Below are 15,447 nucleotides of genomic sequence, written 5' to 3' on the forward strand. Positions count from 1 at the left end.
TGATTAATTGAAAACTACATTTTCTAAAAGACAAATATTCCATAGGGCCAAAATATCTTCAGTTAATCTGCTTATTTTAACCAACAATTAATAGTAAAATGCCAGAAAGTAGCCTTTCTGAAGCCCAATGTTGCTTCTACAAATATCGTATTTTGTCCGTCCAACACTCTAAAACCAACCAAACCAATTTAGTATCATGAAATACAAAGAAAGGCATCAGATTCCTAACATTAGAGAACTTGGAACCTTTAAATGTTTGGTATTTTTGCTTGAAAATGATCCTGTTGTCACTTTGTGCCAACAAGACGTAACGTAGACGCCTAAAAGCCATTTTTATGACTTAGCTGGATGTGGAAGGCTGGGTTTGATCCAGTTATTGGTATTTATATGATACCAGCACCTGCAGGACAACATCCAAACTAAATTTACCAAAGGACAGGCTTTAACAATGGGTTTGGATTCAAAATCATATGTCGAGGATATTTCAAATTTTTCCCATGTGAATGTTGGCTGTGCTGCACCGGATCCACCGAGTGTGGTCTCGGCCTGTAATTTCATCCGTCTCGCTGAAAGCCCTGTAATTGGAGGAGCCTTGTAATATAAATGTTGGATCACAGGGTTAATTACTGTCGTCCTGTTTTCCCTGCAGGAACTCAAAGGAGGAAAAACATACACGAAGGTAAGAGCCTCGCCTCTCTGAGCTTCTGTCGGCCTCTGTAAACACTGATGCCATGTCATGTAAATATTAGCATTTCTCGAATCGCTTTGCCATCAGCTGGGCACAGAAATAAATCAAAAACCTGTCCGCCTCGCGTTCACGACTGCCTGGAATATGCGAAAACATCCTGCCAACACCTCTCTTTAACGGTAACGGGAACTCCTCCTGACTCATGAGTCACGTCTTGTGAATGAATCTGAAGGTCAAACCCCGCCGTGAAGTTAAAGTCCTGTTGATTCGTTGCTGCCGGACAGGAACCGCTTCCTCTGTGTTCCCCCCGTTCTCGTTTTAGATTTCCTTCAGTTAAATATACCTCGCTTCCCTCCTTAGAAGTTGGCTTCCTTAAATACACACCTATGAAAACAGAAGCTCCATTTAAAATAAATAATAATTATTCTCTCTCAAGGGGAAACCTGGAGAAAGAAGAATGGGAACCGTTTTCTCCGGATATCAACAGTTGAGAGTTAATTTAAAATAAAATTTTTAGGACAAAGGCAGTTTCCTCCTGGTTTGATTTTGGAGGTAAAGCGTCCTGAACAGGGTTTCAGCAATAACTGACCTACTACCGTAAGCAGAGCTTTCTAAATAAGCCGCACATTCTCAGACTGTCACAGCTTGGCCAGAACCACAAGAATAATGATGCCTTTCGAACTCATGAGTTTATATTTGAGATGCTGAGTGGAGTTCTTGACTGTCAGGTGGTCTAAGGTTAAAAATACTATATGAGAGCAGTCGTGGAGGTGAAAAAGACAAAGAGTGGGTCTGTTTAACGGTTTAAACAAACCTCTGCTCTGATTTCTAGTCACTTTCATATTGGAAAGCACAAAATTGGAAATCAAATCAACTCGGCACTGGATTGTTCTGATGTTAAACGCCTGTCTTAGCCACAGTCTGTACGTAACGATGGATAAACCCTCCTCCGTGGCATCACACTTATGTTTTTGAAGCTCAGCGTGATGTCTATGGTAGTTGCCATCTTGGAAGTTCCCGACTCCAACTAACTCCTGAATAATTAAAAGATGCTCTGTGGTGTTTTTGATGAAATGTCTGACAGGATTCAAAATTCAAATCATGGTAGAGCTTGATACAGCGCTACTGAAGAGTGGTTTTAAAGCTCAGTGTGGTGTCTACGGTAGTCGCCATCTTGGGATTGCCCAACTCCAGCTAACTCCTGGACAGTGGTGTTTGGGATGGAGGATGTCCGACAAGGTGTCGAGTAGAAGTTAAAGTTTGAGTTCAGGGAGTTCAAATCACATTAGAGCTTGATACGATGCTGCCGTATTTAAGGATATACGAATCCTGGAGAGTGGTTTTGAAGCTCAATGTGGCGTCTATGGTAGTCGCCATTTTGCAAGTCCCCAACTCAAGCTAACTCCTGAATAATTAAAATATTGTCAGTGGTGTTTTGGACGGAGATGTCCGACAAGATTCAAAGTTAAGGGGTTCGAATCACGTTAGAGCTTGATACGATGCTGCTGTATTTAAAGATATACGAATCCTGAAGAGTGGTTTTGAAGCTCAATGTGGCGTCTATGGTAGTCGCCATTTTGGAAGTGCCTGACTCAACTCAAAACTAATTCAGAAATGGAGCCTATATGTAGCATCTAGGCAGCTAGCAACCTGTGAGGGCACCTGCCTGTCAATTAAAGCAGTCACGCACTTAATTCTGCACAGCTTTAAGCCTTGATATAATTAAATAGGTGAGTTATATACAAAAGTTGACACACATGAAGAAAGTAGCCATAGAGACCAAAATAGTTTGTGATATAATGTTTGTTTCTGCTGTGAAGCTGAACATTTTAACATGGAGGTCTGTGGGGGATTGACTCACTTTTAGAGCCAGTATCTAGTGGACATGAGAGGAACTGCAGTTAGCTTTATTTTTCAGCATGTTTTAGCGTTGAATGTGCAGCTTTTCCAGTACCTGTTAAGATTAGTGTGCATTTTCTGGGTATTTTTAATGCTTCTACTGCCTGATCCACCCAGTACTTATGTCACTGCAGACATTTAGACTTTATACAGCAGGAAAAGCCAGAATGACGTTAATGATTAATCAGCTTTGCATCCCAGCAAGCCATGACAATGAACAAGCGTGCAAAAGTGGAATGCACACCTCATATGTCAACATGTCCTTTGCATGTTGTCACATGTTAAAATGCCTGCCCTTAAAGAGTGACAATACACACCTGACAGGTCCTGGTCAACACCCGCTTTGAGAGTCGCTCTGGAGTGATGGACGAGTCACAGGAATTTGATATTTGCATTTACATTTGAGCTTTAGCCAGCAGTCGTAGTTATAAGCAGCCATGTGTGAACAACCCTTCACGTCGGCCAGCTATGTTAGGAATCTCTGACGGTGAGCGTTCCTCTACCTCTGCAGACGTGTCAACAAACCAGCAGCAGCTTTTGTATCTGGTTTGCAAAGAAATGTTCTCACAGGAAATTTAACTGGTTTATTGGGTGTGACCATGTGTCAAACAAGCGCACAGTTATGTGTCAACACTGATAAACAGGGAAACAAAAAGCACTGGAAGAGGATAGCAGTGAGTTTACCAAGGAAGAAGAAGAAGGAAGACCTAGACCTAGCTCAACAAACGAATGTCAGCTAATATTTGCTAACTTGTTCCCAGGGCCAATGTTTTGTGTTGCCTTCAAATGGAATTTCAGACAGTTGTAGTGATGATGGGAGGAATAAACCTTTGGAGATGTGGTTGAGGTTGAAATAATCTAAACTTTAACATCTAAGTAACATTCACACCAATGAATGCCAGGTCCAGAAGTTTCCCAGCAGAACATTGAACTGTCACAAGATGGTCAATGTTATTCACTTCTCCTGGTCATAATGTTGTGGTGGACTGGTGTATATTGCTCTAAATCAGTCCAACATTGGCATAAGAAGAGAAATCTACACCTGCTTACTCTCCGTATCTCCAGTTTCTTCTCTGAAGCAGCTTTATAAAGTTCACTCTTGTTCTGTTAATGTTAACGAGCGGTTCTTGCACCCCGTCATACGCCAACCCTTCAAAAAGCTTGTGACGTTAACGATGTGAAATTGCCCCCGCGTGCTAAATGATGGGTGTCGCTCGCTCTCTCTCTCTCAACTAAACATGTGCCAGAAATAAAAGAGCAGTGAAACCCTCCATTAAGCGAGTCTAGAATTAACTCCTGCTGCGTTACTCCTCCTTCAGCTGGGCTTCGCGGACCTCAACATGGCGGAGTTTGCGGGTTCTGGCTCCACCGCGCGCTGCTGTCTGCTGGAGGGATACGACACCAAGAACACACGGCAGGACAACTCCATACTGAAGGTAAGGAAGTGGACATTCACTGAGAAGATAAACAAAGGAGTCTGGGAATCTAACTTAGACACTTTGACTCTTGACATTTGAACTTTTTATTGAATGTTTTATTGAGTTTTGGTTTGTTTTCGTAGCTTCTGGATCTAAATCGAGATCTGCTGCTTCCAGCCTTCAACTTTTTACCTTTTAATGTTTCAACAGCTACACTTGAGTCCAGTTATAATCCATGTCTAGCCAGGAAGCCACCCTGCAAGATTTTATCAGGGGAATTTTGGTCTGGAGTCTCTCCGTTAGGAACCGATTATCCTCCATGACACAAATTTTGGAACAAGCTGTAGAGTCTTGGCCTGGAAGCAACTCCAAAAATTGCATCCGCACGCATTTGGACAGTCCAACAACCAGTTAGAGGAATGAAGTATATGTGACATTAAGGGATTAAGCGCCGTGGAGTTGAATTTGTTTACGACAAAATAGCAAACGTTTAGAATTCGGTGTTGTGTCTGTTGTAAAAGATCTTCAACAAAACTTTAAAAGAAGAACTGAGATAGACTGGAGACCCCACGACCCTCCAGAGGAGAAGCAGTTACAGAAAATGAATGAATGAATGAATGAATATCTTTAAAGGACAGATAACCTTTGTTTTGCTGTGATCAGAGGTTTTCAAAGTTTTCAAAATGTCAAATAATACAGAGTTGAAACAGATCTGCTGCAGATGATTTGCTTTATCACTCGTTTCCTTTATTCGAGTTCAGTTCAATCAACTAATCGATGACTAATTAGCAAATGCTTTAATTCTAAGTGTAATACTTTTCGGTCGAAGCCAGGAGACGCCGTAAACCTGCAGAGATTTCATAAAAACCTTCCTGAAGACTTGATTTATTCATTAATGATAAAAATACTCAATAAATCAATTAGTGTATTAATTATCTAGTCAGTTAAGCACCAAACTTACCCAAATTGCCATAATATTAGGAACATGCTTCGTTTCCCCAACATCTCGTATCTTGTATTCAATAACTCTCACCGTTTAACTCCCACAATCATTCTACTTTCTTCCTGTTTTTCTCGTATACATCATTTCCTTTTACCTGCACATATAAAATGTGATCATGTCTAACTCCACGCCATCATGTTTTGTTTCTTAAAGGTGATCATCGGGATGACCCTCCTGTCTGGAGATCCCTGCTTTAAAACGTGAGTGCTCTGCATGTGCAACTAAAATGATAAAGAAATGTTTTTATTCCCTGTTTTTGTTTTTGAGATCTCCTTCAGTCTTTTGTTAATCTTAAACCTGGTTCATCTCAGTCACATGATACACTTTTGCACAGTCGTGTATTTGTCGAATGGGTTTTTACAGATGTTACTTGTTGCATTGAGGTTTAAGGTGAATTTTAACCCTTTACTTTGACTTTTAACCATTTAAATCTCCGTCCTCTTGTTGCCACAGTGACTCAGTTCTCCCTCTGTCAATAAAATAAATCTTATCCGAGCTTGCCAAGCTACACAGAGCTGCACCGCTCTGCTCATTTAATCTGTTCCAGACTGATAAGCAGTTTTCTTTTGTTTCCCCGCCCACCCTCTTGCAGGGCTCCCAGCACTGCAAAGTCCATCTCCATCCCGGGACAGGAGCACACCCTGCAGCTGGACTGTAAGGGGGAGGGAACGGCCGAGCCCGGGCCGGCGGGAGGGGTTTCTCTGGGCCGAGCCCCGAAGCCTCGACCTTCCATCATCAACTCGGGTACGAGACGCGTCCGGGCAGAAAGATCAGTGCTGCAGTCGGGAAAAGAAATAAGAAAATCAGAGTTGTATCAGTGTTTTGGATCTGGCTCCAGCCTCCTCGGGCCCCTGAGGCGATGCAGGGCCTCATAAATTATTTCACAAGAATCTATTTCATGAAAGAGAAATGAACAAACCAGGTAAAGTGAAAGCTTTGCTCTGACTGAACAATGAGCGCCACATCGACAGGTCTTTGAAGGGAATGAAAGAGAAACTGTTCAGACATGCCTGACACGCACACACTTGCCAGTTTATTAGGAACCCTGGTGAAAGGCTGGAGTATGCACGACCCTGCGTACACATGACTACGCCACACAACCAGATCAGTCCACGAGTTAAACGAGACCAAAGTGTTATATCTAACCAGAGGATCCAGGATATGTCATGAGTTTAAAATAAAATAAAACATGACTGAACTACATGCTCCAGAAGGACATGTAGGTAAATGTCCTCTGGATTATTGTTGCATTTTCTCCCATAAAAGCATTTAGCTCTCTTAAAATACTTCCTTGTGTTTTATGATAGAGTTGTAAACAGTTAGACTCTGCATCCTCCACCTTCCCGGCGCCGTTTCAACCTCAACCAAACACTAGAAGAGTCACGAGGGAGGATTTTAGCGCACGACTGTTACGTTAGAATAGATTTGCGTTCACTAGTGTACCTAATGTTTTGGCGAGTGAGTGTGAATGAGCGTTTAGAAGCTGCTGTCCAACAGCTCCTCCTGCTGTCCTTTAAGGGGACCTGCTTTCTTTGTGAACAAGGGTAGAAACAAAAGTGTTCAGATATTTTATTTAATTAAAAGTTGAAGCACGGCAGCGACAGCGACACTGACGTCTGCACTTTGTCAGTATTTTCTTGCAAACTGCACTGAAGCAGAAATAAAAACAAAATAAGCATGAAGTGGAAATACTGAAGAGTACGAGTTCCTCAAAGTAGTGCAAGACTTTTATGGATGGATGCATTTCACTAGTGTACCTAATGATCTGGCAGTTCACACTGCTGGTGACGAACAGCAACAAGTTGTCTTCAATAGAAACCAGATTAACTTGATGCTCACACTGTGAACGCAGCGCTGGGATCAGTTTAATTAGAGGTTTAGTGTCTTTTTGTTTATTTTCAATTGATGCGATAAAGTTTGAGAACTGCTGATAAAGAAGAGAGATAAGTAATGTCCTGAATTAAATCTTTATTTCCTTGCAGTCTCATTTCAACCTGAATAGCTTTGATGTGAAGACTAAAGGCTTCGCTGCCAGATACAATAAAAGACCAGTTTCCAGATGCAGCGAAGTTTAAGTCTGAAGGGACTCCAGAGTTTCCATCGTTCATCATAATTGTCTCAAGACTATTAAAGAACACTTCTTCCTCGTCCGTCAAACGTACGACGCAAACACTTTAAAAATTGGATATGATTAATAAATCTCCTTGAAAAAACAAGAGGTCAGGATAAGAATGAAACATTAGATCTTGGTGCAGCCTTCCCTCTGCTGCCATCGGGCCAGATGTTTCCAAAACTCCCTGGAAGAAATTATGTACGATGTCTGCATCTGGTTCAGGAGCTGGAATCCAAAACACCTTCTGTATGTGTGGGGTGGAGAAAGTTTAGATTCTATTTAAAGAACGTTTGGACGTTTCTGATCATGCCGAAGTGTTGTAGTAAGTACACATGAAGGCGGTGACGGTATATTTTCTTCCTCCGGTTGCCTCCAGGTCTCCTCGAAGGACCCGATGCGAATCAGAACCAGTCCGGTCTTCCAGAATCCTTCCAGTCCGGTCACTCTCGTAACTCCAGCTACGCCAGCCAGCACAGCAAAATCTCAGGTACAAGATTCACCGGCGAGGTTTTATTGTTGCATGTGAATCATTTTTGAGTTGGCTGTCTCCTGTGTTTGGACTAAACTGTTGCATATCCTGGAAACCAGACAAACTTCCCTGTCTGCCGATGTTTTTTTTGTGTGGTGGAAAGTTGGTGTGTAGTCTGTCTGTTGGGAACTAATTAGACTTAGAGAGACTTTAATCATCCACAGGGGAAATGGATTGATCACTGTACCTCAGTTACACATGAAAACACTCTTGAAAAAATAAGGTACAAAGAACAAATAAAATGAAATAAAATAAAATATTAAAATAATAGATTAATAAAATAATATAAATATGAGTAAAAATAAAATATAAGAAAAAATCTAGTACAATAAAAAAAATTTAAATAATAAATTAATGAAATAAAATAAATATGAGTAAAAATAAAATATAACAAAAAATCTAGTACAATAAAATAAAATATTAAAATAATAAATTAATAAAATAAAATAAATATGAGTAAAAATAAAATATAACAAAAAATGTAGTACAATAAAATAAAATATTAAAATAATAAATTAATAAAACAAAATAAATATGAGTAAAAATAAAATATAAGAAAAAATGTAGTACAATAAAATAAAATATTAAAATAATAAATTAATAAAATAATATAAATGAGTAAAAATAAAATATAAGAAAAAATCTAGTACAATAAAATAAAATATTAAAATAGTAAATGTATAAAATTAAAATAAATATGAGTAAAAATAAAAACAAATCTAGTACAATAAAAATAAATCTTCATTTCCTTTCTTTCCAGCATCAGTTGCTATTAAGAAAATAAGGAAACCCATTAAGTCAGGTGTCTCGTAGATCTAATAAGACATGACAATCTATCATGAGATGTTATCTAGCTACCGTGTGATGCTATCAAGCTACCGTGTGATGCTAGCATGCAGTACCTTCTAAACAGTTCTTTAAAACCCTTCTCTGATGCCTCGTTGCGTCCCTGCCGTCCTGCAGGCTACAGCACCGAGCACTCCTGCTCCTCCAGCCTGTCGGACCTCACTCATCGCAGGAATACCTCGACAGGAAGCAGCACCTCTGGAGGCTTGGCCTTCACCACCGACACACCTCCAGAGGCCGAGAAGGATGCTGGACGTCCCGAAAGACCCCCTCGACCACCGCGGCCTGTCCTACCCCCTAACAGACTGTCCAGGTGCGGACGCCAGAGTTCAGTCTTTCATCAGAGGGATTGATATTGAGCTTCTTATTTACTCCAGCTTCGCTTTCTTCTTCTGTTCTCTGTATTTTAGGAGGAAGCAGGACTCGGTGGAGAGTCACCCATCCTGGGTAAACGACACTCGTATAGATGCTGACGACATTGTGGAGAAAATCGTCCAAAGCCAAAACTTTGCGGATATCAACAACACTGAAGGTACAAACACAGTTGTTAGGATTAATGGCTGGTAACCATAGTGCAGCTGCATGTAAAACCATAAAACAAAATATAATCCAAGGAGTTATTGCTTTACAGCTTCACTCCTGGCACCAGTACAGTATAGCTGAAGGGTTTAATGATATTGGACTTTGCTACAAACATGTCCATTCCTTGTTGTCTGCTTATCTGAGATTGGCAAAGGCTAAAGCATGAGATTTCAGATGTCCTTCATCCTAGCAACACGTTCTAGTTCCTCTTGAGGTTTCCCATGGCATTCTCAGATGTCTGTGAACCCCCTAAGGAAGGCAGAACCCTGAACCACCTCAACTGAACTGGGAATTATGTTGTTGGGGGGTAAAGGTTCCTGGTACGGTCTCTTTAGGCAAACTGGTCTCAGGGGAGGTGGCCATTTAATGAGCAATTCATAGACCTTGATTACCCTTTTAGGTCCCTTCTACCTCCAACAACTTCAAGTTCCCAGGTTCAAAGGGGACACAAAAACCTCTCCACCACACTGAGGTGTTCATTCTTAAGGGGGCAAAAGGGGGTTCGGAGTAGAACCACTTATTCTTTGGACTGAAAGTGGCCAGTTGAGGTGGTTCAGAAATCTGGTAAGGATGCATCTTGAGCGCCTCCTTTTTGAGGTTTCCCGGGAACTACCAACTAGGGGGAGGCCCTTGTTGTAGACCCAAAATCGGCCAACTGGATTTAAACCTCAACTGTTCTGGGAATGCCACCGGGCACCTTGTTAGGAACTAGCTTAAGAAATGTTTAAACACTGATAAAAACTCTTTGTTTAAAGAAAGTCTATTTCTGTAGAAAGCGACAAAAAACAACTTGGTCTAATCTGATATCGGAAAGAAAGAAAAACATTTGAACTTGATACCGGGTTCTGTGGTGATGGGTTTGTGAGGAGCTCATAGCCAGCATGCTCGCTAACAAACGAGCTACTTGCCAATGAGCATCCACAAATCTTTACAAGTGAAGAACATGTAGGTTTGTCCTGAGCTTTGCCTTGTCTGTTTACGCTCGAGTCTCTCACGTGAAGCTTTTATGGTTAATGTGACAGCAGTTTATTGATGCTGCTCCATCTTTGGACCGAGAGCGCCTCAAGTCTTCCTGGGACTCTGGTTAATATCTGAAAGTTGACGCCTCCTTTGGTTTCCTGACTCACTTCCTGTATTTCTGGCTTTTTCAGACAGCAACCTGCGCCTGTTCGTCAGCAGAGATGGAACCACTGCGCTCAGCGGCATCAGGCTGGGAAACAGGTCAGACGCTACTCCGCGCTGTGTCACCGTCTGGACGCTGCTTTCTCTTCCTCTTTCAATAAAACTGTCTGCAGACTGTGAGATTTACCTCCAGAAGCAGATGATTCAGAGGAATTTAAAAGTTTTGATTAATCAAGAATGAAGAAACGTAACTTTGAGCATCAGAATGTTTCTATGTGACCCCTGTAGTTCACTTAGGCCCCGTTCAGACCTTGCATTGGAAACTAATCTTTTTACATCAATATTCTTTGTCGTCCTTGTTTGCAGGGTGTCTGCAGGCGGCTACGAGCCTGTGGTGATAGAGAGCCATTAAAGCGATCATCAGCAGCAGCAGCAGCAGCAGCAGAAGAAGAAGAAGCAGAGGCGGCGTGCTGCTGACCTGTGGATCGTCTCGCGTCTCTGGCGGTTTCCCGGGAGCTTCAGCTGGTCTGAAGCCGTGCGAGGAAACCCTCCGTCGGTTTGCACTTTATGTGAAGTTTGTGGCAGTTCTCGTCTGCACTCCGTTGAGATGTTTCTGTGACTCAAACTTGTTTTTTTTTTTTTTAAGAGGTCACTTGTTTAACTGACAAAGCATCAGAATCATCCATGTGTCCCCAGAGATTCTGATGCTTCATCTCTAACGCTGCACTGGTGAAAACCCACTAGCATTAGCATTAGCTTTAGAGCTGCTTCGGTTTCCCGAAGATAATGCTAATGGTATGGTGTCTCTTGGCTCTAGGCTACATCCCAACAATAACTGCAGTTATTAAAGCAAGCTACACTTTCCCCAAAATATTTAAGTCTCATTTTTGTTTTTGTAGTAAATGTTGTAAGTGTAACCGAATCACGACCAAACCTCCAGGTAATTTAGATTTTTACACTTGTGAACAGGTCCTCCATTTTCCGTACTTTATTCTGGCAAGCTACCATGTGATGCTAGCAAATTACTGTGTGACGCTAGTAGGCTACCACGTGACGCTAGGAAATTTACCGTGTGACGCTAAGAAGTTACCCTGTGATGCTAGCAAGCTACCACGTGACGCTAGGAAATTTACCGTGTGACGCTAGCAAGCTACCACGTGGCGCTAGGAAATTTACCGTGTGACACTAAGAAGTTACCGTGTGATGCTAGCAAACTACCGTGTGACACTAGCGAGCCATCACATGATGCTAGCAAGCCACGGCGTGATGCTAGCATACTACCACACGATACTAGCAAAATATCCTGTGACGCTAGCATAGTGTAATGCTAGTAAACGACCGTGTGATGATAGCATACTACCATGTGATGCTAGTGAGCATGTGGTGTGTGGTACTAGCAAGTGTTAGCATCGTCCCTTCAGTTCTTATCTACAGAACTTAGAAAGCAGACTTGTTTCCTCTGTGTTTATAGTTTTAAAGTGACCTTTTGAAGCAGCTTGAACGTTTATAACGTGTCCTGGGGACGCATGGATGGTAACGGTTTTCATTTCTACAAACTGACCAATCTGCTATAAGCTTTTTCCTCCTGTACGGCCTTAAAAACAGTTCCTCTTCTAGTACTTACCTGGGCCTGTCTGTTAAGATTTTTATTTTCAAATTCATCCGAAGCATCTCTGCACAGTTTTGTCAAGATAAATGTGATCTGGTCCAAAATATGAAACTGGACAAAACCTTAGATTTCGTGCAAAACCTTAGATTTCGTTCTTTAGATTTAAGGCGGGTGAACTCTGGATGTGAGCAGGAGTTTAAAACCACTGAGTTTATTCCCTCTTGTTGATCGAGGGGGTGTCAGTCAAACCACTCTGTGCCTGCAAAGTTTCTCTTAAATGACCCAAAGGCACCGTGACTAACTGTGATGAGAGTGCTGGTGATGGCGAGGAGAGAAATGTTGCCTCCTCTTTAGTTTTTTGGGTTTTTTTGTTTTGCTCAGCTCTGTTATAACTCAACGTTCACTGCATGCCTCGTCACCGAGCTACTGGATTCATCAGTGGGAATCACACATTTCCTTCTTCTCTGTCCTTGCACGACAAAGTCAGAGTCGGATAAACGTAAAACACTAACGAGCTCTGTGGTACAAGCTCCTCTGGTTTTTAACTCGCTGGGAGAATAACCCTTCGTCGCCTCCTGGTGGGGCATCGGAGGGTTTCTGCACCAGTCTGGGCCCTGTTGGCGTTTACACGGATGTTTACTTTGAGTCTCAAGAAAAATGGTGATGGGGGAAAAAACCAGCTGGCTGGTTTTGTCTTTTTTCTTTTGTTTTCTTTTAATTTGATGGAGCAGATTTTTCCATCAACACAAAAAGTCTTGAAATCTCAGTTTTCTCTTTGTAATTAAAGTGAATCATGAATCACAATTTGTGCAAAATCAGTTTGCAGATTATCTATGAGAGTAGGCCAACTATGCTCACTGGCCAGTTCATTAGGTACGCTAGTGGAAACGTTTAAATATAGCAATAGTGTGCACAAAATCTCATCTTGAAGGTTCGTGAAGGTATTTAGAGTTTGTAGTACTATTAAACTGTGTTGTGTTGTGCCGACAGACGTTCCTATTATTTTGGCAGTTCAATCCAGTTTATTGCTGCAGCACAAACTCCAACCTGCAAAATGAATCGTCCACATTTCTGGTGCTTTTTCAGCATTTGAGCAGTCATGAAGGAGGATTTAGTGCCTTCACTAGTGTACCTAATGAACTGGCGATATAGATAATTAAGAGATAAACTGCTTCTGTCGATTGTATTTCACGTTTCGCTGAATATTTTTAGCAAAGTGAGTCTGAGAATCTGTTCTGTCGAAGCAAAACGTTAAAAAGTGGAGAATAAAAGTCCTGAAACTTTAATTTTCTGCAGCAACGAATCGACGTCAGAACCAAATGAAATAATTACAAGAAGAAATTGAGATTTAAAGGCTTTTTAATCAACTTTTCTTTTTAGTTTGTGACCACACTAAATAAGACGTCTTGTTTATTAATCACACCGTTAGTTGGGGTTGAACCACTGAACGTATAATCTGATTTTGGGTTACCACGGCCTTTTTCTGTCCCTTTCAAAGCATTTATTTATATATTTTTGGTTCCTTTTTTCTTATTTTTATTTTTTGTCAGGAGGTAGATTATAAGCTATGCACACCACTCACCTCCCCGAGCTTTTATTTTTATTTTTTTTATTTTCTTCTTAGTAAATCTAACAAGTGATTTCTATTGTAACAGAGCTAGTATATAATCTAAATTTATAGAGAATTGGAGCCGTTCGTCCAATCAACACGTAGTTACTATGATTTATATTTTGTTTTTTGTTTTTTTTGGTTTGTTTTCAGCCAAAATGACAAATAAAAAAAAAACTAATCTGAGTTTGTCTCCGTGTGTTTTTATTTATTCATTTATTCTGAATCAAATCTATAATCTTTCTAATTTAATGACACAAAACTGAGATTATATTCTATGATTTCAGGCGTCTCACGGGTTTTAATGTAATGTTTGTGGTCTAACTGCACCGATCAGCCAAAACATTATGATGTCTAGAGTCTCCAGAGCTGTAGCTAGTGGGATGGTCCTGGCCTGTAGTGGTCCAAGGAAGGTGGAGGACCAGAGACAGCGTCATGGGCCAAGGATCAGTGAAAAGGAAGAGAAGGGACAGGAGGAGGAAGCAGAAGAAAAGGAGGAGGGGAAGAAAGGGTGGATGAAAAGGAAGGAGTAGAAGGAGGAAGAAGAGGCGAAAGAGGCAGAAGAGTAGGAGGAGGATGAGGGACAGGAGGAGGGAGGAGAAGAAGAAGAGGATGAGGAGGTCAACAGCGGTGCAAGGAAGGAGAAGAACCAGAGACAGGGTCATGAACCAAGGATCAGTGAGAAGGCAGAAGAGGAGGAGGATGAGGGACAGGAGGAGGAAGAGGACATAGGAGTAGGAAAAAGAGGGGAAGGAGGAGGAAGAAGAGGCAGAAGAATGAAGAAGAGGAGATAAAAGGGGAGGTGGAGGAGGAGGAGGTCATGGAGCAAAGATCAGTGAGAAGGAGGAGGAGGAGGAGGAAGAAGAAGAGGAGAAGGAAGAAAAAAGGAGCAGAAGGGGAGTAAGAAGAAGAGGAAGAAGGAGAGGAGGAGTAAGTGTTAGGGGTAGAAGAAGAAGAGGATGAGGAAGTCATGGATCAATGAGAAGGAGGTGGAGGAGGAAGGAGGAGGGAGAGGAAGAGCAGAAGCAAGAAGATGAAGGAGGAAGAAGAAGAAGAGGGGGAGGAAGAAGAGGAGCAGGTGGAAGAAGGAGAAGAAGAAGAGGAGGAGGAGGAGACAGGGTCATTGATGAAGCATCCTTGGCTCCAGGAGGCTCTTTGATGCTCAAGGAGTTTTTTTTTTTTTCCATCTTTAAATCCTGGACGGTGGCGGCGCGACATTTGATCTAAACCCTTCTGATCAGTCACGTGTTGTATTTATCAGGTTACATGTTTACTTGTTACACATTTCAACATTGGTTGTGATTCTGTGTCTCCACCAGCAGAGGGCGCCCTCCCACCACAACATCAGCTCCTGGTTCATTGTAAACATATAAACATGTACGTGCAGCAGATGGACTGAAGATGGCGCTGTTGGTTTTCACATCCCAGGACTCATTAATGAGTTCATTTATATGTCAAACTAGAAATGATAAAGGACCTGGACCAGAGATCTGGTTTGAATCTGGAGGACAAGTCAACACCTTAACCTCCAACCGTTCCTGAACCAGGAAGAGTCCGTCAGGGAATCCTGTCTCCATCAAAGGGTGGACATGGTCTCTGCAGCGATGCTGAGGGAGGAGCTACGAGTCAAAGGAACATCTACATGAACAGAAGGACCCAAGGTCTCTTAGCAGAACATGATCCATCAGAACCAGAACCAGAACCACCTTCCTCCTCCATGTCTCCACGGTCCAGTTCTGATGTGTCCATTGTAGGAGCTTTCGTCAGAGGTCAAAGGTCAGCATGGACACCCTGATCCGGTCTAAGATCCACTGACTCCTTTCTGTCAGAACCAGAACCACACAGGTCTCCTCCTCCTGTTCCTCTTCTTCTTCATCCTCCTCTTCTTTTTCTCTTACTCCTTCTCCTCCTCCTTCCTTTTCTTCCTCTTCTTCTTCCTCTGTCTCCTCCCCTCGTCCTCCTCCTGTTGCTCTTTTTCTTCGTCCTCTTCCTCTTCCACTTCCTCCTGCCCCCTCCTCTACCTCTTCCT

General features: G+C 41.9%; 1 protein-coding gene across 1 annotated transcript in view; it reads left to right on the forward strand.

The window, feature by feature from the left end:
* The window catches only part of eeig1a (estrogen-induced osteoclastogenesis regulator 1a), a 28,957-nt gene extending 15,414 nt beyond the window's left edge, over window positions 1-13,543 (forward strand). The window contains exons 4-12 of the mRNA XM_084550721.1: window positions 650-679; window positions 3,907-4,023; window positions 5,162-5,208; window positions 5,601-5,752; window positions 7,498-7,608; window positions 8,614-8,809; window positions 8,907-9,028; window positions 10,230-10,299; window positions 10,567-13,543. Coding sequence (XP_084406847.1) covers window positions 650-679; window positions 3,907-4,023; window positions 5,162-5,208; window positions 5,601-5,752; window positions 7,498-7,608; window positions 8,614-8,809; window positions 8,907-9,028; window positions 10,230-10,299; window positions 10,567-10,612 — 891 coding nt within the window. The 3' untranslated portion in view covers window positions 10,613-13,543. The remainder of the gene's footprint in view (window positions 1-649; window positions 680-3,906; window positions 4,024-5,161; window positions 5,209-5,600; window positions 5,753-7,497; window positions 7,609-8,613; window positions 8,810-8,906; window positions 9,029-10,229; window positions 10,300-10,566) is intronic.
* The last annotated feature ends 1,904 nt before the right edge of the window (window positions 13,544-15,447 follow it).

The sequence above is a fragment of the Chelon labrosus genome (genome assembly GCF_963514085.1).
Source record: "Chelon labrosus genome assembly, chromosome: 9".
In the NCBI taxonomy this organism is placed as follows: Eukaryota; Metazoa; Chordata; class Actinopteri; order Mugiliformes; family Mugilidae; genus Chelon; species Chelon labrosus.